Below are 27,524 nucleotides of genomic sequence, written 5' to 3' on the forward strand. Positions count from 1 at the left end.
CCACTGAGCGGGAGGAAGGCAGCTGGCGCCATCTTGGCTGTTTTAATGAGTACAACAGGGGAGAATTCGCTGGGAGAAATCACATAATCATTGATATTTCACTGTAACGGGGGTACTATCGGTAAGTTAATTTGCAGCGAAATTATTTGCTCGTTATTATGTAGTTTTTGTTAGACTAAATAAGCGTGCATGTGGGTCGTTTATTAATCGCGGCCTTCAAAGTGCTAGAAGCCGTTAGCCATTAGCTAACGATACAGTAGTGCTGGTGGGGGGAAAAAAGTATGAACAGGTTGTCACGGGCGCCTTGTTCCTGGCTGTTTTGTTGTAGTATTTTTTTGCACTGCCCGGTGGTATTTTTGCTCAGTGTTTTGGAAAAGTCACAACCTTAGTTCAAGTAATACGTTCTTCAAATTCCTCCTTCACACGCACTGTTTATTATTTCATCTCTCATTTTGTAGCTGGCAGTTGGTTCATCCCATCTGATGGCGCCGACTATTTGCTGGGTTTGACCCGCTCCGTGGCGCTTTTGAACTTACTACATTGTAATAAAAACAAATACAGCCGCGCATGTTTTTGCAGTTTTGTATACAACTTTATAATTTATACGGGGCATTAAAGAAGGGCACCGACAACGCGTGTTAGTTAGGTAGACATAGCAACATGCAGATTTCCAATGTTTTCCTTCCTGGCTGGGAAATAGGCGGAACTTGAATGAAGACTGTGCTTGTTTTGATAACATCTAATTTCACTGGCGTCGTGTCCTGCTTAATGTGCTTCAGGGAGCAATAAAAAAAGTTTATTAAACTAAGCATAATAACGGATATAAAGGAAGTGCTCAGTAGGTCAGAGTTTGGATAGTAAAGACCAAAGCCACTGAGATAACATCATGAATCCCTTCCTTTCACAGAGAACTGACCCTCAAGTCTGCCAGATTATTGGAAACCAGTAATCTAAACCAGTGATTCTCAACCCTTTTCATATCAAGGACCCCTAATTTGGTCCACATTAGAGCCACAGACCCCCATTTGATGAGATTTTGTCTCTTGCACCCAAATCTGAGAATATTTTTTATTGTTAGATATGATTTTGTCCAGAATTCCATGACTATCTGCATTGTAGGTAGAGAGATGACAGTGAAACTATGATCAAAACAGTCATTCCCCTACATTCTCTAATTGTGTTCACTTCTTGTAAATGAAGTAATGGTGAAGTTTAACAATTCATCAATTTGCTTGGGACCCCTCGGAACCCCCTCAAGGACCCCTGGTGGTCCCCGGACCCCACGTTGAGAACCACTGATCTAAACTGTCAGAAAAGCCTGAAACAAGTGAAGTTATGATCAAATATAAAGCAAAATATCAAATATGAAGCAAACCGACAAGGGATCAATAATATAGTCCATTTCTTGCTGCTGCTGTTGCTTATATAGGCCTAGATAAAACTTTGTAATCATCATCACTATTCAGTGTAGGCTATAGTCTGAAAATGTATATTAGGCTATATCATATATGTGGCTAGTGCTGTCTTACCTTTTGAGCCTGCTTTCTCAGTTAAGAATCCTCACAATTTTTGACCACTACTATAGTAGTGGTAAAAAATTGTGAGGTTTCCAGAAAGCCTGACTTAAAGGAGTGGTTCACCCAAAAATGAACATTTTGTCATTATCTACTCGCCCTCATGTCAGTTGAAACATTGGTGAAATTTGTATGTCTACATAACACACAGTGAGTTAGCCATATTAGTCTGTTCCAAAACATCTGAAGTGGCTGGGAACTGGTTCTTTACAGTTTCAAAAAGGGCAAAAGTGACCATAAAATTACTCATAACAGCTTGAGCAGCATAAGTGTCCTGAAGCCAAACAAATAAATACTAAGCCCAAAAGCCCTGTATTTAGTGCAAATTTTCAGTAAAACCGTGTTTTTCAAGTGTTTGAAAGTGTTCGTAGCAGGAGTAGGATATTCAGTAAATATTGGCAAATACTGATATAACATATAACATGTCTCAAATTTTAATTATCTAGGAACTGTAGTCTTCATATGGCCACTGAGTGTCTCAACTACATGACAAGTTGCAGCCTAATAATTCACCAAACCATTGACATTTCAATTTTACCCTCTTCTGTTGCCCAATATCTTCTACTGATAAAGTGCTCTATTCTACTGTATATCAAGTGCTCTGTTCTACTGTGTAGCCTATCTGCTGAACATTGCTGAAGTCAGCTGCGAACCTTGTTTCTCCAGAACAATGGCTTTATTTCCCTCTTTGATGACCATGCATTTATATAATTGGCTTTGAATGGCTGTTGTGAGCCCTTGGGTAGTATAAAATTTTCTGATCACATAAAGTAAAGTGCTAGGTGAAACTTGCCCAAATAAGTTATTTAAGTTACTTATGAAGTGTTCACACAATGGAAGGAATCTAACTACCCCTCAATTTAGGAAAAATCTTTCTTTTGCCATCACCAGTGTGTGCCAAGGGGATACTGCTGTGCTGCCAATGTTTATCTTGTACTTGTTTCTTATTGTCCTGACCTCACAAAGTGGATTTCCATGTGCATGGACCTAATAAATTATATCTTACAGGTAAACTTCCCCCAGTGTGAGTGTGTGAAACAGAGGAACCGGGGCAATGTTCTACGCCCACTTTGTCCTGAGCAAACGTGGGCCGCTGGCCAAGATCTGGCTGGCGGCCCACTGGGACAAGAAGCTGACCAAGGCCCATGTGTTTGAATGCAACCTCGAGAGCAGTGTGGAGAGCATCATCTCACCCAAGGTAATGACACAAAGTGCAGTGTGGTGGTCTTAGTGCAGGCTGGGGAATATGCTGTGTGTTCACAACATTGTGAGTTTGAGTCTTGCTCATAGCCTGTGTTGTTGCATGCCTCTGTCCCACCTTTATTGTAACCTCTTAATATTTTAAACTAGGAATGTGTTTTTAAAATAACTTTTATTAATGAAGAAAACTGGAATGATTAACAGAAACAAATTAGAGATGAGAGTTGATGCTTTCAGCTGTTGCTGATATATGCTGTGTTCTTTTGTACTTCCACCCAACATTTTAAAGTTGTTTGATAAACTAGTTTATTTTCTTCACCATGTCTTCGCTCTGTCCAATTTAAAATTGTGGTGCATGGTCCCCTATAGGCTGACTAGATTAGCTGTATTGCCTTCAGCAGGAAAGAGTTTGCATATCAACACGGATGAACCAGAGGAGAAAAATATAATTAAAAATACCTTTGGTCCCTAATTGCTTCCAAAATTACGTTCCCTCATTGCCATAAAATGTTAGTGTGGTCTGGCAAAGTATCATAATTTGGTCTTGTGTGTTATTATAATTAACTTGTTACCTGTAAACATGAAGTTTAGTACATGACCATAACTGTTCCGTTTTTTTTTTTTGTGCTGCCCCCTCCCTCAGGTGAAGATGGCATTGCGGACATCAGGCCACCTGCTGCTGGGAGTGGTGAGAATCTACCACAGGAAGGCCAAGTACCTGCTTGCTGACTGTAATGAGGCGTTCATCAAGATCAAAATGGCTTTCAGGCCAGGTAAAGAGAAGTTGCTTCACTAATAAACATACAGAGAATAAACATGCCGAGAGTCTGAACCACTGCAGCCAACTCTCGACAGTTTTCTGAACTCCTGAGCCTAGTTCCATGATACTACTTGGTATGGGTATCCTTAATGAGGCGTAGTATCATGGAATAAAATTGTTTTTTCATGATAGTACTACTTGTGTGTTTTCAGGTGTGGTGGATCTGCCTGAGGAGAACAGAGAGGCAGCTTACAACGCCATCACCCTACCTGAGGAGTTCCATGACTTCGACCAGCCACTCCCTGATCTGGAGTACGTTAACAAGATTTACTGTTCTCATCAGTATTTATTTATTTATGGTATTGAACATTGAACATCAGTTGTAAGATTGGTTGGTCGGTATGGTGAGACCAATGCTACAGTCATACAGAGCTGGGTGTCGGTATCTTCAGTACCAATAACAGTACATTGTGTTTGATACTGGTACCAAAATGGTACTTTTTTCTGTAATGTCATTTTTACTGTTAGTTTTCCCAACTAAAAGGGGAAAAAACATTTGAATGGTGTAGTCCTGCAAGTGCTTCATTTGGTTTGAGGTATTGCCAGTTGGTACCCAGCCCTACTGTCACACTGATTCTTATGTGTGCTCTCCCTGCAGTGACATAGACGTGGCCCAGCAGTTCACCCTGAACCAGAGCAGAGTAGAGGAGATCACAATGAGGGAAGATGTGGGCAACCTCAGCCTCATGCAGGACAACGACTTTGGTAGGACACAGTTACAATACTGATGTATACACACACCACCCACTACATCCATATGAGAGAGGACAAAGGCAACATTAACATGCAGGACAGTGACTTGAGTAGGACATAACATACACAGACACACACAAAATGAATTAGGATGAAGACAGGACAAGGATTTTTGCAACATCATTTTACTGAACAACTACACTAGGCACACACAATCACATTAAATGCTATCAAAAACTTTATTTCCCATGTGTATAGACACACACCTCTACATCAACATGAAAGAGAATGATAGCAGTGATTTGTCCCTCAAGATTATGTTTATTCAAATACCCTAAAAGCATCTATTCCCTGTAGCCTCTGCATATTTTATAATCCCAACCTGTTGTACCTTCCAGCCGACTTTGGTATGGACGACCGTGAGATGATGCGTGATGGTGAGTTTGAGGACGACATCATGCACGGCGCCACAGCCTCTAACCTTCTGCTGGAGGCCGAGCCCGGCCCAGCTCACCTCCCAGACAAGTCCAACCACATGGAGTACGACGACTTTGGGGACAACACCATGGGCAGCAGCGACGGGGGAATGCTAGGTGAGGGATTGTGGAATATGATGTGTCTGAACCTCCTACTAATTTGTATGTTGTTACTAATACTATCCTCTATGAAGTGTGGACAAGTGGCTTTGCAATCCTCATGACAAGAATGTTTTAATTATGAAAAAGTGTAAGAACCTGTGGTTTATCTAATCTGAAGCTTGATGGTAACATTTTTTGATAGGAACACACATGCTTCTAATTAAAAGATTTGACTGCCAACTCTGGCCTACGAGCCTAATTAAAAATTTCTGGAGCACAGAAAGGGCATAAAGAAATTGTTTTAATTGACCTTGCACTACTTGCAAAACATTAACTTGTTGACAAACTCTAACCAGTGGAACATCTTTTGCCACTGGGCGTTAAATTTGTACATTCTCCCACCTGTTGCAGCAGCACTAGAGTTGGCTGCAGCTAACGTTGGTTCCATTTCCTCACTGTTTTTAATTCTTTCTGTATTTGTTCAGTTGTAAAAGTGTTACCTATCTTTTCCAAAGTCTCTCACTCACTGAATTCTCCTAGGGGTTAAGGCCAATGCTCGGACAATTGAGTTCTGAACGCCCTGATAGTCCATTTTTCTTGTTTTAATTCAAGCATATTTGCATTTATTTTATAAAATCTTTGTAAAATCTGCCATAAAAACTGCTATAGATATACAAATAAAGATTATGATGTTGAACCACTATGGTAGCCATACAGTAACATTTTTCATATTTAAACTGAGCACCAAGGATAATTTTCAAATTAAACATTTCTTCCTTGTGCTTTCCCAGTGGATAAGCTACTGAGCAATGAGGATGGAGGCGGTATCTTCGATGACCCTCCGGCCATCACAGAGAGCGTCATGATGCCTCCAGACCACGGAGACGACGAGGACGACTTTGACAACCTCCAGTCACGTGAGTAGAGCACGGCTCTTGCTTGTTATTAGCGAGGATGTGATATGGGGATTTCAGGTTTTTCCATTTTTCTAATGGAGATCCTATACTCTTGCTTTCCTTGCATAATTGCCTCCTTTTTTTATTTTGACTCTCTCAGTTACATCACTGGTTATACATGGAGAATAGTCTTTGCTGCTTGTTAATATATTTGAGCACACATACCAAAGATCTGCTTAGAAATTGCCCAGTCTTTTACCATTTCAACTTAAGTGCATATCATGTCATTCCTTGCCTACAAGTCGAATCTGAATACAGTTTTTGCATTTTGCGTGTGTGTCTAGCGGGTCCAGACAGCCCAGACTCTGGCCCAGCAGAGCCCCTACCAGCTATGGCTGACCAGACAGAGCAGACCACCCTGGTACACAACGAGGAGGAGGCCTTCGCCCTGGAGCCCATTGACATCACTGGTTAGACCCTGCTTCATTTTCTAGTAGAGATGTAACGCTCCAGAAATGGTTACTTGTATATCCTTTTATTTAAATCCAGTTTTCTAGGCCGAAAACAATTAATTTCTACCGGGTGTTTCCATAACGCTGATGTTTTCCAGTCTTGTTGATTTTGGTGATGACCACATTCCTGTAGACTGTTGTCTTTGTTTGAAAACTATAAATTACAACATGCAAAAGCCAGTAACGATTCATTCCAGTCTATTGTTTTAATAATGTTTTGGCTGGCATATGCCATCAAACCTTTCCTGTGTCAACCTCAGTGGGAAAAAAAACATGCTTTTTTCCACCTGAAATTCACAATGAATAATAATGGTGACCCAAGCAATGATGATGTGTTTCTTTTTGTCTTGTCTCTAGTGAAAGAGACCAAGGCGAAGCGTAAGAGGAAGCTGATTGTGGACAGTGTGAAGGAGCTAGACAGTAAGACCATCAGGGCGCAGCTGTCTGACTACTCTGACATCGTCACCACCCTGGACTTGGCCCCTCCCACCAAGAAGCTGATGATGTGGAAGGAGACCGGAGGAGTGGAGAAGCTCTTCTCTCTGCCCGCTCAGCCCCTCTGGAACGCTAGGCTACTCAAGGTGAGAAGTGCATGCATGTGTGGGCAGACGTGTACATGCAAACACGCGCAACTGTTTTAAGAACATGCCACGGCTGTCACTTGTCTGCTAAAAATCAATTCCAAACCCCGATACCGCTGGGAGAACATTAACGAGAAAGTCGGAAATCAGATTCTCCAAGTAGGTCATAGGCTGTTTAAGGCAAGGAGAGAGAGGACTTAAAATGTATCTTTCATTGAAATTCTGTTCTTTTGGTGGGATTTTAAAATAAGTGGAACATTGGTGGAGTGGGAGGTAGGCAGTCCTGAAACATTAGTTAGGTCTGTCTCTTCTCCCCGTCCTTTAACACCCACACACGACTCTTCCAGAATACAGAATGACACCCTTATTTGATGCATAATTCAGCAGACCTATTTTCCTTTGTCTTGCATCAGTCCTCCCCAAAGGTTTTTACATTTTTATTGTATTGCTGACTTGGCAGAAATTTTGTTTGAAGGTTGTTGTTTTTTTGTTTTATCCCCGTCCCCCTCCTCCCCCTAAAGTTTTAACTCTATAATCTCTGTGCTGTCAGATGTTCACGCGCTGCCTGACGCCTCTGGTGCCAGATGAGCTGAGGAAGAGGAGGAAGGGCGGCGAAGCAGACAGTCTGGATGAGTTCCTCAAAGAGCTGGAGAACCCAGAGGTGCCTAGAGAGGAGGTCATGAGTCAGCACAGAGATGTTATTGGTAAGATATTGTGGCAGAGATGAGGCGAGGTCTTATCCCAGTGCAGAGATGTCATCAGTAGTGTGTGTGTATGAGAGAGAGGCGGGAGGGTCACAACTGAGACATCATGTGTTGGTTAGAAAGAAAAGTAGAGAAAGGCCACAGGCCATCACAGCTGTCAGTAAGATGTGTGAAGGGAATAGAGACAAAGTAAAATCCATCTGTTTGTATAGACAGAGGCCATGTCCCAAAGCGGTGCCAGAAGTGAGAGACTGCTTGTTCTAAATCAGATCAGAGATGACATTTCTTAATAACCCCTCAACAGACTAATGCATGTAATTGCACCTTAATGCGTTGATGTTGTCAGGTTGTAATATATCCCAGTGTTTCCGTATTCATTTAATAGTGGTGCACCACAGCAAGGAACTTACCACCACTGCTAAAGAAGAAAGAAAGAAAATGTGAAATTAAAATTGTAATTTAGTCGTACTATCATCTAAATCTAAAATAAATGTAGTCCAAATGTTTTAGAAGTAATGATTTTATTATGACTTTAAAAACATTTTTAACTCTAAAACTTGAAACATAACTTCAAGCAGACCCAAACGGCAACAGATATGGGACAAAAATAGTTATTCCTCCCATTACACAGGAAACACTGCATCCTCTGTATGTGCATGTGTATTTTCTTCCTACCTGTATCGACAAAACCATCATGGAGAAGTCCAGTATTTAGTCCTCAGCAACAGGATGGTGTTTTTAGTGATGCAATTGTTTCATTGCTTTCTCTTGCTTTTTTTCCTATGGGTAAAACCAAGATGCATCCTTTCTTAAGTCTACTTACGCTGTCTTTGTTTTCTCTCACCTGTCCTCCCCCTCTCAGACCAGACTATCATGGAGGAGCCCAGCATGCTGGGAGCCTCTGCCATGGAGGGCAGCAGGACGACCCTGGACGAGACGGTCATGCCCCCTCCCTCCACCCCCCGCGGCGTCAAACGCAAGACCCTCGAAAAGGAGGGCACCCTGCCCGTGAGTACAACCACTGCTCCTTGTCACGATACATTTTTTTGGAATGCGGCTTTTTAGTTCATTGCATGTGGAGATGCTAAAGTATAGGAAGCCAACCTACAGTCTATTTTGCAGTTGAAAGGCATCTAATCGTATTGTATCACCATCAAGGAAATTACTCGGGTCTGTATATTGAATTTCACTACTGTATTTAATTTCAATGCTTTGGTGGCAAGATTCTAATCCTTGGCATTATATCACCAAACCAGTATACTCCACACAAAGATGGATGTACAAAGGATGGAATTAAATTCATGTTTCAGTGCTTCACCTAGAATGTTTTGTAGCAGTGGTGCTGATGTGTGGCAGAGACAAATCCAGTGTTTACCTGATTTCCAATTCTACAGTTGCTTGCTTGCTATTCCAAATGAGTTCAGTTTGGATGGCTTTTTTATAATAAACAGACACACTTGTCTTATTTGTTTTCTAATGGAGAAATTGGACAAGATGACTTTTTTATGTTTTTCTAGTAGTGGGCTAAAAAAATAATTGATGGGAAATGCTTCTTAAACGGGGAAAATAACAATAAAATGGCCATCAATAGACTGTCTGTCCTGACTTGGGTGTGTCCTGTTGTCTCTGTTTCAGATGGCTCCCTTGGAGCCGCAGCAACAGCCGGCTGACAGCTCCCTCTTGTCTCAGAGGTTAGACATGCCCCAGGTGGATCTGCCCCCCGAGGAGGCCAGCCTCAACCTCACCCAGCTCGTCCCCGAGCTTGACCTGCTGGGCGAAAAGAGCAAGGACAAGAAGGACGATAGCGATGAAGAGGAGGTGAGGATGACATATTGCCATATTACCTACACACTGGGAAAATTATTCTCTCCACCATTTTGTTTTCCTCATTTTGTATCCAGGAGTTGACAAACATTTAACAGTAATGCTTTTTATCTATCACTGTCTGTTAAAAGCAAACCTTAAGTGCTATAAAATAAAGACTTATCAAAAGCTATAAGAAAAAACGATCAAAAGCAAATGAAATGCAACAGGAAAAAATAAAGAACTACTTAGCAATTCACAGAAAATGGCTTTCTGTAGAGAAGGTTTTCATTGACTGTGCATGTGTTGTTTTCTTCTCTATTTGTGCTGATCACTGTGTTGTCTGTTGTCCTCAGGAAGAGGACGGCCAAGGTGGAGACCAGGACCAGGAGGAGAAGAGATGGAACAAGAGAACGCAGCAGATGCTGCACGGCCTCCAGGTACGGAAACACATACACTGACACCTTGTTTACATTATTTTGAACGGATGCATTTTGAGGGATGTGAAGATTACGTCCCATCAGATTGTTACTCTCGTTCACATGACTATGTGACTGTTGTTTTTGCCTAACTGTAGTGTACAGAATGAATTTCCCAAGGTTGAAATGGTTAAAGCATTGCTTGCTTTGAGAACCCAGCTACCATTCATTCTGAATGAAGTTTCCTACCTGCCCTCTTGCCTTTAGGTCTTTTTCTTGTCTTTTCTTGTCCCCCCCCCCCCCCCCTTGATGTAGAGCACTGTCTTGACGCTGATTGTCTCCCTGTGCTCCTGTCCCCACAGCGCGTCATGGCTAAGACTGGAACAGACTCGGTCAGCCTGCTTGAACTGTGCCGGAACAACAACAGGAAGCAGGCGGCCGCCAAGTTTTACAGTTTCTTGGTCCTCAAGAAGCAGCAAGCCATCGAGGTGACCCAGACTGAGCCCTACAGCGACATCATCGCCACCGCTGGACCAAGATTCCACCTCATCTAGACATCGGAAAAACAGACAAACACTTGGCTTGCAACAGAAATACTTTTTTTTTTTAATTACTGAACTTTTTTTGTCTTTTATTTTGTGTTTTCTTGTTGGCCCGATTTTTGTTGTAGTTCGGGGCGGGGGGTGGGGAAGGGGGTCGGAAACTTTTTAAAAAGGATTTTACTGTACTACAGATGGAATCATGCAGTATTCATTTGGTTTCTTCAAACGGAGTGAGGAATGTTTATCAAGTATATTTATAAAACAACCTTTTTTTTTCAGTCACCCATTTTGTAAGCTTTGCAGCAACTCGTAGATTTTGTTTCCTCTGTTCTTTTGTAAGTTAAATTTCCACTGTCTGCTCATTCCATAAATTTGCCTAACTTTTGTACCAACCCCCCCTCTCCTGCCTAAAATATTGCAGATTTTAGATGAAGAGCCCTTTATTTTCTGAAGAAATCGCATATTCACACTGTACATGTTATGGAAAGGTACTGTTTTATCAAACACAAGTGTAACCTCTCCCTCCTCTTCCTCATTGCACTTGTCCTTAGGCTTTCATGATACTATATCATAAAGAAAAAGGTTCATCTGTTGAAAAATTGGGTAAATCTTAACTGGCATTAAATATCATTTCTCAGATGTATAATTCAGGCAGTTTATCAATCAAGTTTCATGTAATATTTTTTGTACCTCTACATTTATGCTTATTCACCTTTTTGCATTATGTAACTAGGTAATGTACTTGTTACAGTTAAGTTCAGTATCCCACATTTTTAGTCTTCGGGTAACTCCTAGTTGTTGTGATACATCTGTAAAGATTTGAAATAAAAGTGTTTTAAGTACTTGGTAACCGGCTATGATTTATTCATTAAGATGGTCTTCACTGGGCTGATTATGAAGCTAGATATGAGGATCTAATTAAGATTTAATTAAGGAAATAACCCTAGCGTTACTAATTTGTTCACTGAACTTTTAACTTGATTGCTTTGCATGGCCATTCAGTAAAAAATCACTTTTCCACAGCAGGGCAAACTATAAGAAGACCAGGGCCAGCTCAAAGTGTTCATAATACAGGCTTGGTTTGCTGGTTTGATTCCAAGGCACTGCTCAGAAGTGGTCACTGTTATCACCATGATGCCAAGAGAAAACATAGTTTGAAACATCAGGAGAATGTATTAGGGCTTAAACAAATGATTTAACCATGTGATTATAATAAAATACAAACACTTCATGGTTACCAAAGTGGGACTCGCAGTAAATATTTCACGATTATTTAACTCACTAGAAATAAGCAGTGAGACAATGGATAAAAATGATTGTTTTATCATAGATTTTAAAGTCTCCAACTACAGCATAGATAGTTATGTAATTCTGTAACTGAAGAAAATATCTTCTCAGACAGGGTTCTTTGGGACAAGGTCTTTATCTATTGGGGTTCCATGGTTTAATGAAATTTAGTTGGGTGGTCCTTGAAACACTGACAGTCTGAAACTGTATTATAATTGTACAGTAATAGGTGATTCGACATATAATTATGTGTTGAATGTTGAAATAACTGGTCTGCTGTGTTTTTAAGATGCAAAAAGGTTCCGTACGCTATCAAGTCGAGAAAGTATCCTCCAGGAAGGAACCTGTCGCTCTTAACCCTTGTTTCCACACGGACAGGAAAGCAGATGCACCGGTAACGGAAACGTCCGACACAACAGACTTTCCTCCTTTTCTCGTGTGGCGGCTCAGAAATGGCTTCACGTAAAGAGTCTACCACACCGTTGGCCCCCGTACCGTCTACTTCGGGCGGTACCTTGGACTCTCCCGTCAAGCAGATCCAGATTGAGGGACTTGTAAGTATCACTACGGTTATGTTTTTTATTTAAGTTCGGTGTTTGCGGTCAGAGTAAGCGGTCCCAACATATGACGAGGTGCCGATGCTAGCTAAAGTGTGAGCATCATCATGGCGGACACATTCAGTGCGGACTGGGTTTCCATAAAACAGCGAAACAGTTGGAGTATGTTTTAATACTGTTACCTACATGATTTACGTTATTGTAACCCGACCTGACAACAAACCTGAAGAATATTGGCTGTTTGTAGCCCCCTAACTATCTAACAGGCTAACAATGCTTTCCTCCTAGCTGGCATACAGTGAGCTACAAGGGGCGTTTAATTTTGTAACTAGGACCGCCCAGGTGGTCCGGGTTAATGGAGCAATATCCTACTCCTAGCTCTGATAATGATGCTGCTGTTTGCCAATTATATTTTCATTTGACATAAAATAGGATTGTACATGGTTGTCATCTGTAATAATGTAAATCAAATAAAATCTCAGCTCATTGTCAGCATCTTTGCGTAAGTTTCCAGTTCCAACCAGCTTGTCACCACAGTGTTATGGTTACCTGCTTATTACGACGTGCCCCCTCCTCGTGCAGGCGATATAACCAGTATTGTATTGTTTTATTTTCACACTTTGATTCGATTTGAATTAGATGTCACATATATACAACAACGTATGGGTAATACATTTAAATACAGTATCAATTGAAGGCCTGATGTGCGTGCTCCCCTCTTCATTCTGCTCCTGCAGCACAAAGTAACGCTGTGCTGCTTGATCTGTTTAATTAAACAACAGTCACCAAAAGCTGCTTTCGTTACTGGGTCATTCTTGTTATCTTTTCTTGATGAAAAGCACTTGAATGCGCGATAAGTGGTACTTAGAAGTTCAGACCATGGAAGACGCAGCTTACAAGGAGCACTTGAAGGCAGCGTACTTCTCATCGACTAGCTTAGCTGACTTGCCAAGACGTAGATGACAAAAAGCTATTAACAAAAAAAAAACACACAATAATAAATGACTGAAAATGTATAAATGAAATCAAAGCATAAGATATCTAGGCTAGATAATTATAAAGTCGCTTAGGGGAAAATATCCTTATCTGTTCCCCTTTGCCTCCAAATATAAGGTTTGTCAGTGTGGCTCCAGAGAGCTTGCAGAGCCATGCTGGGCTTCTGTTTACACTTGAAAGTTGAACCAGGTTTGGAGCATATTATACATCAAGGTAGTTTGACACTTCACTTGTCATCTTAAGTGTTATGCCACTGAAAACAAATGGTGCATTTGAAAAGGTGCCCGTCTTCTGTTTCTGGCTTTAGGCTTCTTGGACACTTAAACACACATTTAATGGATTGTTGCTTTTGTGTGGCATCACCTATGCTTGATCTCTGATCTTTAAGAAGTAATTTTTGGCGCAGTTTAATTTCACAGCACCTCAGTATTGTTGTGTTTTCCTGCTGTAGTACCTCTGTATGAACAGCAGAGGACAAACTTGCTTCACTGCCATGCGGTGACAGTCTCTCCCCCCCCCGTCCCAAACTGCACCGGACACAAAGCGGCTCATTTGCCTCGTGCGCTCCAGCACAGTAGCAGGACCTTAACTTGCCAGCTGCTGCCTTCCTTTTATCTCGCTCATTAAAGCTTCTCTGGAGTCTCAGGCCCTAATTCCTAATCTAAATATTTCACCTGAATGTGTATTATTCAGACTTGTAATGAGATTTTCTTTATTCCCTCTCTCGGCCTTATCGGCCAAACATTTTAATCGCAGTAGTTGAATAATGCGCAGCCCCGACCCGTTTTTTGCGCGTGACCTCATTTGGATTCCGACTTCGTGAAGGAAAGGTTTCTATTTCAGGTGGAGTTATAAAACGCGTCTCACCTGAATGCATCGATGTGCAGCGGTTACCGGTGTGTTGCGTCATGACCTGTCTGTCAGAGGTTTAGCTGGAGGGCTGCCCACAAATAGGCATCACCGCCACCGTGTTGTAGAATTGGTTTGTTCCCTGGCTTTTGAAGAGAGTTTAAGCGGTGCTGCTGCCACGGGAGTGGGGTGCTGCACGGGGATGGGTGGCAATAAACCCCCACTGAGATCACACAAGTGCCTTTATGGGTATACAAAAAACAGACTTTTCTCATTTATTCTGATGCCCTGATGCAGTTCAGTCACGCTTACAGGCCGCATTCAGTCGACCAAATGTAAGGGAAAGATGGAACGTATTTTGCAGGATATTTTGGCGTTGCGATTTGAAGGCCCTGGGTATAGTATAGTGTTGCATTTTAAGGCTTCTTTTTGCAGTGGTGGACATTTTCTTTGCGTTTGGGGGCCCACCATACAGGAAAAAAACGCAGTGCCGTCCACAGGGAGGGAACAGCAAGGCATCTTCCTCTGAGCCTATAAATAAATATAAATAAAACCGCCCTCCAACCCTCCACACCAGTTCCCGCAGATGAAGCGGGAATCTATGCTGCTGGCCTTGGGCTTGAATGAAGCCAACGTTCTCCAGGAACAACACACGTCCGGTTAGCCTCAGCGTTCTCTCCCCCCCCCCCCCCCGGTCCTCCTCCGTCTTCCCCCCCGTCCGACCGAGGCTCGGCCCGAGAGACGAGTTACGCCACCCCAGTGTTTTTTCTCAGTCAAGTATATTACAGCCAACGCGGAGTATAGATTTCGTCTACACATCAGCGGCGTAAAAGAAAACTCATTATGGCGTCGTCTCTCTCGCTGTACTTTCTCATAACTTGAGCCCCGTCGCGGCGGGCGTGTGAGCCCTTTTATATGTGTGTGTGTGTGTGTGTGTGAGAAGATTTATGATAAGAATTAAAGGCAGCCAACGGGGGATTTGGGCCGCAATTGATTTTGGGCAATTCAATTTTAAGCCTGTTGATTTACAATTTGCTGTCCACATATCAATCTTGGGCCTCTCCACATGAGGTGAGCTCACTGAGCTAGCTGCTGGTGAGTTAGATCAATAAAAGTGTGTGTGTGAGAGAAAGCGAGAGAGAGAGAGAGAGACAGTGTTAGAGTTGGAGAGTCTGTGCGCATGCGTTTCTGTGTGTGTGTGTGTGTGTGTGCGCGTGCGTGCTTGCACGTAGAGACCTGCAGCTTTCCAGGCTTTGCTTCCAATACCTGATGGCATTTACTCAGCACAGGGCAGCCAGCCCAACAAATCCACTGAAACCTGCTCTTTTTTTTTCTTCTCCCTCCTCCCTTCTCCCTTCCTTTGTTTTAGCGCAGGCACCCTCGTCCTCATCCTCCTCCCCCAATCCCCCTCTGTAATCCGTTTCTGTAGATTCAGGAGTTTTCGAAAAAGCTCCGTTCAAACTTAAGTTTATTTTATCTGTTTGCTTGACCTTTTTTCCGAGTTGTTTTTGGCCAGTTGTCCATCTTACTCTTTTTCTCCCCCCTTTTCAGGCGGCCGGTGTTTAGTGTGTGATGAACAGATTGCCAGGAGTTAGATTGCTGAAAGCACTGTGTACCTGGGCTATCTGACCTCGCTGATGGAGGGAGAATAGAAAAGCCATTTGCTAGCGGTGAAGGGAGCCAAAGCGCGGGGGGCTTTGAAAAGTGGCCAGAGCTGCCGGTCCTGATGACTTTCACTCTGGCCCGCCTCTTCCCTGCCTTCCCTCCTCTCTACCCCCCCCCCCTCCCCTCTCTCCCCTGTCTCGGCGCATCTGCCTCACGCTCGCTCTCGTTCACTCACCTTTCCGCCCTCGTCTGCTCCCCTTCCCGCTCTCTTTCGTCATTGTTTGCTCTTTCTTGCTCCTCCTAGTTTCTCTCAAGTTCTCACCGTTCCATTTTCTTTGCTCTCTCTCTCGCTTTGCTCCCCCACCTTCCCCTCCGAGTTCTCACTCTCCTCCTCTCTCTCTCTCTCTCTCTCCGTCAAATTCTCGCTCACTCTCACATTTTCTCACTCCTCGCTCCCCCTCTCTCCATCCATCTACCCCTCTGACCTATTGTTCAGACCTCTACTACCCTCTCAGTCAGAGGAGCCAAGGCAGGCGGGGAATGAGATTTGTTTTGCTCCACACTCCAACCCATATCATCTCTCTTCTCCCCCCCTAGCTTTTTACTTGTTGCATGACAGGTCCAGCACTCTATTGAAATAAATCATCTCCTCCCTGGACAGGTGTGTGTGCGTGTGCATGTGCGTCTCTGTCCATTGGTGTGTGCGCGGGAGAGAGAGTGTGAGTGAGACCAGTAAGGGCTCCCTGTGGCTGCTGGTGATGGGTGTTTTGTTGTTGAACATGGCTCCAGGACTGCCACCCTGCTCCCATCTGTGTGTGCGTGTGCGTTTCTGTGTGTGTGTGTGTGTGTGTGTGTGTGTGTGTGTGTGTGTTATTAATGCCTCTGGCTGTGACCTGCCCACACTGTTATCAGCATGATTTATGCTCTCTCCCTCCATACTATGCTTTCAGCTCCTTTTCCTGTTCCTGTTCATTCAGACGCTTGGCCTTATTCTTCACTCTCTGGCTTGGCGGTTTTCTGTTCTTGGTGTGCTGGTCAGCGCGTCTGTGTGTGTGCGCGCGTGCGTCCGTCAGTGTGTACATATTCCAGTTTGTGTACTGTATGTGTGTGAGTAAGGGAAAGCCATAGATAGCCCTTCTGTGCTGTCTGTCGTCTCAGTGACACACCATTAGCGCTTAAACCGGCTCCTCGATCATATGGAAGTTTGTCCTATAGGCCCATTTATATCTGGCATTAAAATCTCAGTGCAGACGAAGATGCACATAGATTCTGTCTAGATCGTAGACTGTAAAAAAAAAAAGATGGATGTAGTGAGTGTGACGTCACCCATTGGCTTCTGAAGGGCCGTTTTGAAGCCTGGAGATTGTGTTTACGGTCGCTCCCATGTTGACATTTTTTGGAGCCGGAGCAGCAAGAATGAGGCAAAGGGTGGAGGTTTGGGCAGCGGCGCCTACTATTGGCCCATAATCGGTGATAGATGGGCAACCGGTCGATCACTAGGCAAACACAACCCGAAACAACCCTGTGTTATATCTGTTATATCCTGTTAATGGCACAATTATTGTGAAAATCACCATAAGGAGACTCATAAAAAGAAGTGAAATTAGCTACTGAGGCAATTACCTCTTGTGTAAAAAGAATATTAACTTTATATTTTTAGCGAGAAGTCGGGCCGGGTTTGGAGTCTTTTTGGAGCCGGCCTCTAGTGGACGTTAGAAGAACTCGACACCTCCACATTGGCCTCAAAATTCACCCATGGTTTTTGCCGCTTGGATATCAGAATACAGAATCTGAATACACTTTTTCTGAGCTACCTCTGAAATAGTTCAGCAGATTCAGGGTTCACCCCTTGTGTGTGCCGCCCCAGCCAGCCGCGGTCACAGTCCATACTCTACAGGGTAACTCACTAAACTGTGCTGAATACTCGCTGTCCTTTTGTACACAGTGGAGGTCAGTGATGCGCGAGTGTCAGAGCCTGCAGGCGGTGCTTACCACTCAGCCACAGCCGCTCTCAGGGTTTAGCTGCTCCCAGGCATTTCTCCCATGCTCAATGTGAGACCAAACCCTTTTGATGTTTGTGATACCAAAGGCTGATGTAATTCAGTATGGATCAAAATGTCTATACTAGACAGTGGTGTGTGTTGGGAGTGAGTATATGAAAAATTATGCATCCTAATGCACAAATTTGAGCCTAAAATGACAAATCAAGCTAGTTAAACAGCTGGTAAGTGTGTCACCTCTTATATTGTACTATATTATTGATTTAATTTCGGGCTGGGAGATATGGTTGAAATCAATATCACAATAATGTTTTTTTTCCATATCGATATATATCACGATATGGCTCGCGTATGCAAAATCACATCAAATTTGATGTTCATCCCATTGACCCGAATGGTAATGTTAGGTGTGATGTCAAACAGAAGATTTCTTTAAATGTTTCATACCTCATATTTTTTTAATAATATTTGCTTGTTCATCGTAAATCATAGATTTAACAGCAGAATTGTGTGTCCCAAAATCGCCATATCATCACGATAAGATGCCACTGAAACATGATAAACAATAATATTGAATTATCACCCAGCCCTAATTTAGTTGTAACACTTTACAATGGCCTTATTCCATTGTATTAAGTTGTATAATCATAAAGGAAAAGTTTTATAAGTACACAATACTGTCAGTGTAAATACTTACATCAGTGTTTTAATTAAGTACTTCCACAATATTATTTTCTTTAATACTTTTCCATAGGTTTCTACACAGGACAATGCACTGGAAAAATAGTCTGTAAAGTTTTAGGTACACATTTTCCCAGTGGTGTTAATTAAACTGGTTAATTTATTTGTACTGTGATAAAACACACTGAAGTAAAAACAGCAAGAAGAGAAAAACCCCACAAATCTGTGCAGCAGGAGAGATTAAAAAAACCCACGGGGCTTGTAAAAAAAACCCATCTCAAACAATCAAACCCCAACACAAACAAACAAATGAATACAAATCAACATGACAAGCAAAGACACAACTGAACTGGATAACAGAAATTAAAGGATGATAAAATACAACAAAGAGCAAAACGGTATAACAACTACAAAATGCATAAACGACAAGCAAGGGAAATAAATGGGCTCCGGTGCAGGAAACGAAATCACAGTTGAGAGATTGAATACTACTGAAAGGAGGGTAAGGCCTCCTCTCCCTCCATCCTTGCTCTGACGTCACTCTCTGTCCGTTTTCCCAGGTGGTGTTGAAGATTATCAAGCACTACCAGGAGGAGGGCCAGGGCAGCGAGGTGGTCCAGGGCGTCCTGCTGGGCCTGGTGGTGGAGGACCGGCTGGAGATCACCAACTGCTTCCCCTTCCCCCAGCACACCGAGGATGACGCAGACTTCGACGAAGGTAACTTATATGCAGTCTTTGGTCTTTGTCTGTTCTCAGACCTTGGAACTACACTTCAAAATGCTCTCTTGAATTCTGCTGCACTTAATGATGAATTGCAAACTTGGTCCAGAAAGTTTTAAATTAGCACTCAGTTTGGGTAGGGTGACATATTTCTGTGAAAATGTATACAGTTTTGGCCTTTAAAAAGTGTGCTTGGCAGGTAAATTATTCTTTTTTTTAGTTTACCAGCCCTTGGCAGGTGAACTGAAAAGTTAATTTCTGATACTGCGTACCAGTTATCCATATACACTGCCAGTCAAAAGTTTGGACACATGCATTTTTCTTTATTTTTACTATTTTTCACATTTTAGAATAATAGTAAAGACATCAAAGCTATGAAATAACGCAAATGGAATAATGCAGTGACCCAAAAAGTGTTAAACAAATCAAAACTATCTTATGTTTTAGATTATTATAAGTAGCTGACCTTTGCATTGATGCAAAGGCTTTGGAAAGAAAGTCATACATAGGCATCAACTATTTATATTTGTCTAAAAAGCAAATTTCAAGCATTTAAGCAGAAGCCTTTAGATCAAAATGGCTTTAAGAGAATGAAAAACACAGAACATTCAATCAGGTGTGTCCAAACTTTTGACTGGTGGTGTATAATGATATAAATATTCACATAAGAGCCGTACTTAAATGCAACACCCGCAAGGACTAATCCAATCCAGGAGCGAGCCTGAGCCTCAGAACCAAAATTTACCCCCAGCCCTAAACGTGTGTGTGTTACTTCGCGCATTGTGTGTGTGTCTGGTGTGTTTGGCTGCTTCCCCTCCTTGCAGCACACCTGGGATGCTGCAAACTTCATAGAAACTAACAGACTAACAAGGGTTACAGCTAGGGTACAATCATTTCAACAACTCACTGTGTGTGAGTTGTTGTTGTGAGTGAAACACACACTCTTTTTGTGTTGGTGTGTGTCTTTGTGTTGGTGTGTGTGTGTGTGTGTGTGTGTGTGTGTGTGTGTGTGTGTGTGTGAGATGTCCTTGGCACACCGCGAGGACAACGCCGACTTTTAACTAAGCTAACTAGCTACCGGGTGACCTAAGCTGTCAGTGCGGGGGCTGATGTGCGAGGGCGGTGGTGCAGGGATGGAACGGCTCCAGCGCCCGTGTTACAGGTGGGCGGCGTGAACGTGCGCGGGGTTTGATTTTTTTTGTTTCATCTGCGCACGCACTCCTCCTTTCCCCTTCCCGCCTCCCCCGTCAGCCTTTCCGCATCAAAGGACACCGCGTGCCCTGACCTCAAACCCTGTTTTCGCCCGCACCTTGTTAGCGCACCAACAACTGACAAAACCGCCAGCGAGCCAGACCGAAGGATGGAAGGACGGGCAGACGCTGGGGGGGGGGAGGAAAGGGAGGAAATCCTGCTCTAACAGGTCTCCACCGCTAACAAGCAACTTTCTAAAATTCTGCTGGATACACACGCGCCAAAAGGTGGCTTAAGGTCATTAGTGTCGGGAGATGGCTCGCCGTGTGTGTGTGTGTGTGTGTGTGTGTGTGTGTGTGTGTGTGTGTGAGAGTGAGTCTTATGGTTTGTTGTATTGTTGGATTTGCCATCTGTCACGTCCTTTAAGTTAACAAGGGCTTCAACGAGGAGCCCCTTGCCTCGACCCCTTGGAAACCCTGTAGATGTACTATAGAATTATTCCCATCATGGCTTTTGATCCAGCGACAAACTCTAGTTTATCTGTCAAATTCATAATGGAAAATAAAGAGCTGGGAGTCATTCATGGTATGTGTACAGGTGGTTATCGTAATCCATTCCAAATCAAACAGAAAATGGTGCGGCAGAATGTAAAGGGCTCAGTAAACCACAGAGTGCTCTGTCTCGACTGTCATATTGCTCACTAAGTGTATTTTATGGAAACAAATTTTATATATGAAATCACAGTGCTGGAAAGGTAATCACTTGAAGAGGTAAAATGATTGTACAAACATTTCCAGAAGACAAAACTATGACGAGTCGTTTTTTAAAGAGAGATTTATGCCCGTGCCTGTGGCCACTTTGTTTGCAGGGCTTTCATACTTCTACCCACACACACAGCTGACCAATCGGATCACTTTTCTTCTCTCGCCCACCCTGTAGCAACTAATTGTGTTCGTTAGTCATTGGCAACAACCCCAGCCTCGTTTCACCTTTGTGGATGTCTAGTGTGCGTCACTGTGGCCCGCTGCAGAACAACTTAAAAGTAATGATGTCATCGGGGAGACTCACCAAAATCATGACCGTTGCCCAACCTAAGGCGTCGCCGGTGACGACCTCAGAAGTTGAGAGAGGAAAATCCAGTCTCCTCTCTGTCCGTTGGAGCCACTGTCACAGATATTGCAGTGGGCAGCTCCTGCGGACCTCGGCGCCCCCTCCTTTCAGAGGCGATGAGTGTGTATTCAGTGACAGCGCTCCCTCTGCATAATCTGCAAATTGATATTCTTCAAAAGTGCCGGAGCCGAGATGTGATATGAATGAGATGAGGCTTCAGATTCGGGTATAGGAGAAGGACCCAGTGGACCAGCACGTACTGACTTTGCAGCCAATCAGCCGCCCTGGACACGTTTGGGTTTCAAGGAGTGTGTGTGTTGGCCTGCGTGTTTGTGTGTTTGCCTGCACCTCTGTTTCTGTATGTGTGTGTGTGTGTGTATCTGAATCGTCTTACTTTTACTCCTTGCCTCCTTGAGGCCGCTCGCCTCAGGATTACTTCCCTATCTGTGGAGGAGAGATGGACAGGAGTGAGAGGTAGGGGGGGGGGTGTGCGTGTGTGGGTCTCTGTGTGTGTGTGTGTGTGTGTGTGTGTGTGCGTGCTATGCTGCCTTTCCATCAACAGGTGCCAGTGTGGAGCTGTGCTTGCAGGACAGGCCAGTCAGTGGCAGCAAATGTGACCAACGTGTGGGAGAAAAAGATAGAGAAAGAGAGCGAGCACAGCAGAAGCAGAAGCAGCCCCTGATAAACAACCTTGGCTGAACCCCAAGCCTCTCCTATCTCCCCTGTCCTTGCATACTCTGGCCTTGTATCATTGACAAAATGCATGGAGAGAGCTGTGTCGAACTGCACAACGGCTGTTAATTCTCCAAGTAGCATGTTAATAAATTGTGTTGGTCATCTCCCTCTGTTGTGATAGCAATGATAACATACATAGGAGCGGTGAAAGTGGTGAACAGACCGACAATGCCATCCATAGAGAAAACATGATACTATAATGTACTTTGTTGTGGTTAGGGGTACGGTAGTGATCCAGTGCATCACCAAAGCACCGATAATCACAGGGTATAACAGCCGAGCCAAATGTTTATGTAATATAGTGCACTTAGATAAGAGTTAAAAATAGGAGGAAGCTCAAAATATGGGTGAACTGTCCCCATGGTTACCACCAGTTAGTTTAACAGCTGATAAAGTGCGTCTCGGTGCAATCCACAGGCTCATAGAGCGAGATCTGGACGCCTGTTTGACTTGTCCCGGGCTTACATCGAACTAGCCATTGCCCAATGCCACTTCTGAGGATGCACAATTGATATTCAACCCATGTCACTAGAATTCAGGAGGAGGAGGAGGTATCCTGAAGGTAGAACAAAATTGGCTCCCTCCTTCTCTCCCTTCACCCTCCACTACCTCCCTCCATCCTCCCCTCCCACTCTCTCCTCCCCTTCTTCTCTAACTCACGGCAGGTAAGAGAATTACCTCCGCCCTTCTCCCCCCCCGATCTTCCTCATCTCCCTCTCCCTCTCTGCCAATCTCACTCTGCCTCCTTCCCTCACTACCTTCCTCCTTCCTGTCCCTTTTCAGTCTCTCTTCTCTTTTTCATTCTCTCCCACAACCCCCCTCCATACTGTCCCCCCTCTCTCCCCCGTTCTCCCTCCCTGTCTCAACCATAGGAGGATTAATTAAGCAATATACTGTTGGAGAGAAGAATGATGTAGGAGCCCAACAAACGTCCTGTTGGGATAATTATGTCCCGGATATGAACCACTAATTTTATCAAATTTATGCACTAAATCGGCCAGAAATAGTTTTCTTTTTGGGAAGGGGGCACTGCATCAACGGCATGCCAAGAGAAGAGAATATTTGGAGTAATTACTGTGTTGCTGCTTCAGGGGAATACCCCCGCTGGAGGGAAGGTAGTCACACTGACAAAAGTGATGCTGGCAAAAGAAAAATTTTCTACTTTACTCTTAAAATTGAGGCAATTAGCTTTCGAAGCGATGCATTTGTATAATGTATGCAGCATATATAATTTAGAATTAACAGCCTAAATAAATTAAAAATCATCTTTTATGCATGTATATAATAATGCACTTACTTCATACAAAATGCATGGATATTTTTTTGTATAAGAAGTAACTTTTTACTGCGTAGCCCTTCCTGCTGGCCAGCCTGGTGCCACATGCCAAGCTGTCTGCCCATGCAGGTGGTCGCTGCCGCCAGGCCCTCGTCTGGGCATGCGTCACGCCTCGAATTGGCCCCGAAGACGGCAACAGTTGTCGCATTGGTGAAACAAGCAAGTTTTCGGGGCCGTTTCTTTTGAGATGTGTCCTAATTTAGTAATTAGAGACGCATTTTTAGTGGGTAGGCCCAGTAAACACATGAAGGTCTTTTCCTAGCTAAGGAATGTGGCATTTGGACATGCAGCATGACAACATGTAACAAGAGTAAAGCTGTTCCGGTCCTAACAAGACTTTTCATTGAAGCGAGTCCTTTTTATGCCTCCGCGCCGGCGACAGCCGTGGCAGGAGGCATTCTGTTTTCCATCTTTCCGTCCGTCTGTCCGTCCGTCCCATTCTCGTTAACGCGATATCTCAGGGACGCCTTGAGGGAATCTGGCACAAACGTCCACTTGGACTCAAGGATGAACTGATTTGATTTTGGTGGTCAAAGGTCAAAGTCATTGTGACCTCACCTTCGTCCCATTCTTGTGAACGCGATATCTCAGAAATGCCTTGAGGGAATTTCTTCAAATTTGGCACAAACGTCCACTTGGACTCAAGGATGAACTGATTCAATTTTGGTGGTCAAAGGTCAAGGTCACTGTGACCTCACGTCCATCCCATTCTCATGAACACGATTAATTATATATGTTCAATAAATAAAGACTGTCCTTGCAATAATAAAACAAAGTTTGTTGGTGGAGGCATACAACCGCGAGGCGGTTATTTCTAGTTTGTTATTTTTTTGCATGGTTCTCAGCTGCTTGATTTCAACTTGTAAAAATGTCTCAGTCAGATCAGCGGCAAATTGAACACACATGTATGTCTGTTCAGGTACATGACTGTACAGTTTTCTAATTTAATTTGCAAATAAAAAAATGACAAAACTGTATTGGCTGGCCAATTAGCTTTGCCAAGATGGCAAGATCCAGGCAGACAAACAAACCATATGGCTTTAGCATACACTGATCCAGCACAATCTAGATATCAACAACTAACAGCAACTAACATGATACATCTTACATAGTCTACACGTATTAACATCGTATTTTGGGCAAACATCCGTTAAGAACAACCATTAGATCCTTAATAAAAAATATAATTTAAGGGGAAGGCGCATTAATCCTTTGCTTGGATGTCCCTAACCAAATAGACTAGAGCCTAACCTACACATAATTATTTATTTTATGGCAAGCACAGCTTGTATTGTAAGATGTTTGGACATTGTTGGGCTTTTAGAAAAATACCCTTGGTTCCGGCGCACAGCTTGACAATGCTTGACAACGGCGTTAGTCCTGCCCGTGACGCTGATTGGCTTATCGTTAGCCCCCCCCGCGCTCATTGGACCGATCACTTTTTCAACCGGGAGAAATGTCACGATGCCAGACCAGAATCAGTCAACTCGGTGGAGTGGGCGGATTCAAAGTTGTGGACCCAGGCAACTCTATCAGTCCTCTGTACTCCTCTGTAAATATAGTTTCTAAGTGAAGACAGCATGTTTCTCACTGGAAATTATTCACTGGAATCATACATGTCAATATAGTGATAACTTCCATTTCGCCAAAAAATACACCTTTTTATACCTTTTTATCCAATTCCTTCAAAGTCTTCACTACATATATTTTATGAGTCTGGACAGACATGGATATAAACTGCAACGTGACTTGTTTGATGTAGAAACAACTTGTAGTCATTAATGAGGAGGTTGATTTTGCTGATTGGCACCCTCGTTTTCACTTTATCTCTTGTTTATCTCACTCCTGCTGCCACTGAGTTACTTGGCAACCAGTTAGCTACACGATTTCACATTTGAGTGAACGTGATCGAGCTAAATGAAAGATAAAATGGCTCCTTGTAAGGGAAGACTTACTTGCTAGACTGGGACTATAGGGCAACTCCCTCTAGTATTTTCTGATCCTTAGCCACAATTACCTGGCTCACCGCTGTTGACCCTGGGAGGTTTCATCATCCCAAAGGTCCTTGAAATGCTCCCAGAGGATCTCCATCAAAATATCAAATGGTAGAGATGCTATTTATCGAAAGTATGGGAATCAATGCCAAATCCAGTTCCCATGAACCCGTACTCTGATCGGCCAATGAAGTTACCCTGTTATTTAAAGTTGCATTTACTACTGTCTATGTCTAGTTTACATTCCTCTCAATTATTTTGGTATGCATGTTGTATGTGATTAGATTTTTTTTTTTTTACCTTTTTCATCACAATTATCATCTTTTTTTTCAATACAAACTTTACTACACTACGGTGTCAAACCTAGCTTGAAATGAACTGCTGTCCCAGCTAACAAGGACGCTCTAAATAAAAAGACATTGACGTGACAATAAAGTTTGTAAGATTTGTAAAGTTTGAGGGCTTATTTCCTGGAGGAGGCTTCCATCTCTTGCTGTAGGTGTCAGGTGATTGACAGTAAGCAGAGCGTAATGTAATGCGTGCACTGATGTGAAAACACTTAACTCGGGCACAGGGAAATAACAATAAAACAAACTTTGACAAAATCAAATTACTGCCTCATTTTTACTGTGATAGATTGTCTATCTCAGGCAGTTTGTGTGTGGAAGTTGTTTTTCATACTGAATAACAATGAATGGCAGCAAATGGCTTCTTCTGAAGGTGGAAAAACGAGCCCTGATATCTCCAACAGTGCTGACTGTGCAGACACCAGCAGGAATAATGTAAAGGAGAGGGGCAAATTTTGACCGGATTATGCGTTAATGTTATTCTGGCTGGCTTGACACTGGTAGGCGAACCAACACGAACAGGCTGAAATGTCGCTGTTTGCGCTAAAGAACATTCTGCTTATTTTCTACTTTGTTAGCATTATCTTTTAATTATGTTTCTAATTATGATCTTTTATTTGATTGAGGATTGTTGCACAATTTTCAGTGCATACTTTGATCAAATGAAGCACTTGTTCCTGTAATTCCTGTTTTTTTATAATAGGCCAACATTAGGCAGCATGAATAAATGTTATCTAGTATCGGTACTCATATTGATTCTGTAAAATTGTTATCGATGTGCCTCTAGCAAATCAGTTTTGTTTCAATAGTTGTGTGATTTACCAGTTGGTACGATGAAAGTAGGCGTGCTCAAGTCACTCTTTAGTAAACACCTGTTCACTTCAGTCATTTTGCTCTCTGCTCTGCTAGACAATAATAGGCAAGATCATTCTTTGTGAAATGGCACAATAAAATCTCTTAGGGAGGAGGTCCACTTCCAAATGTCTGTTGCGACACTTGTAATATGCCAGAGGCTACATTCATTGACATAGAATTCAGTGTGAAATCAGTGGTGAAGCAAGTCCGCCCTGCGTGGCTGTTAATTTATACCTCAGGGTGACAGGTGGCACACCTGGGCCGCAGGCTCTTGAACTGCCTGAACTTCAAATTGATCTAATTACGCCGGCCCCTTTGGCACATCAGCCAAGCCGAATCAAGCGCACCTCGGCGTGAATTCTCCCCCGTCTGGCCTTCTCGGTGTTTGACCCAGGTCTTTGGCAGGTGATTTGTTTTGCTGGCGGACATATTTGAGGAGACTGTTCAATCATCGGAAGAGATGTTTCCTGAAACCTACTTTTGGAGATTGTTTGTGCGCGTGTGTGTATTGTGTGTGTTCAGCCGGGAGAGAAAGAAAGAGGTGCTGGCAGGAAAGCTGAAGCTCCAGCCACAGCCTCCTCTGGCCCTTCTCCATGGCTCACTAAAACGGCCTGATTTATTAATGGTCCTTGACACCTCCACTGAATATTCTTCTTCTCCTGAGATTTTAGTGGATTGCGGTCTCCTTGCCTTTCCTTTCTCTTCCCTTCTCTTGCCTTCCCTTCCTCACGTCCCCTTTTTTCCTCTGCAGCAGAAGGCTTCATCATTTATAAACTAGCTAGCCTGCTCATTGTGATATAAAAGAGACCAAGAAGAGAAATGGACTTAGAGCCAACCTGAACTGCGCTAGGCCAAGAGTTAACTTGTGCCCGTGCTCCTCAATAGTCAACTCTGTCTTTCTGCCAGGGTTTTTCCTGCATAGACAATTCCAAGGCGGCT

At 43.2% G+C, this 27,524-nt stretch overlaps 2 protein-coding genes across 2 annotated transcripts in view; both read left to right on the top strand.

The window, feature by feature from the left end:
* LOC139647778 (double-strand-break repair protein rad21 homolog A-like) lies at positions 1-11,142 on the top strand. Its single transcript, XM_071523758.1, has 14 exons — positions 1-121; positions 2,583-2,772; positions 3,418-3,547; positions 3,747-3,846; positions 4,193-4,299; positions 4,686-4,880; positions 5,657-5,782; positions 6,106-6,231; positions 6,631-6,854; positions 7,405-7,558; positions 8,421-8,566; positions 9,194-9,376; positions 9,718-9,801; positions 10,143-11,142. Exons 2-14 carry the CDS (start codon positions 2,629-2,631, stop codon positions 10,332-10,334), a joined length of 1,911 nt encoding a protein of 636 aa, XP_071379859.1. The 5' UTR covers positions 1-121; positions 2,583-2,628; the 3' UTR covers positions 10,335-11,142.
* An 871-nt stretch (positions 11,143-12,013) lies between these two features.
* LOC139647903 (eukaryotic translation initiation factor 3 subunit H) overlaps positions 12,014-27,524 on the top strand; it is a 56,368-nt gene continuing 40,857 nt past the window's right edge. The window contains exons 1-2 of the mRNA XM_071523913.1: positions 12,014-12,163; positions 18,858-19,014. Coding sequence (XP_071380014.1) covers positions 12,062-12,163; positions 18,858-19,014 — 259 coding nt within the window. The 5' untranslated portion in view covers positions 12,014-12,061. The remainder of the gene's footprint in view (positions 12,164-18,857; positions 19,015-27,524) is intronic.

The sequence above is a fragment of the Centroberyx affinis genome, unplaced genomic scaffold, assembly GCF_046629955.1.
Source record: "Centroberyx affinis isolate AG114_WGS23_722 - 3 ecotype Tasmania unplaced genomic scaffold, CSIRO-AGI_Caff_v1 ptg000102l_1, whole genome shotgun sequence".
In the NCBI taxonomy this organism is placed as follows: Eukaryota; Metazoa; Chordata; class Actinopteri; order Beryciformes; family Berycidae; genus Centroberyx; species Centroberyx affinis.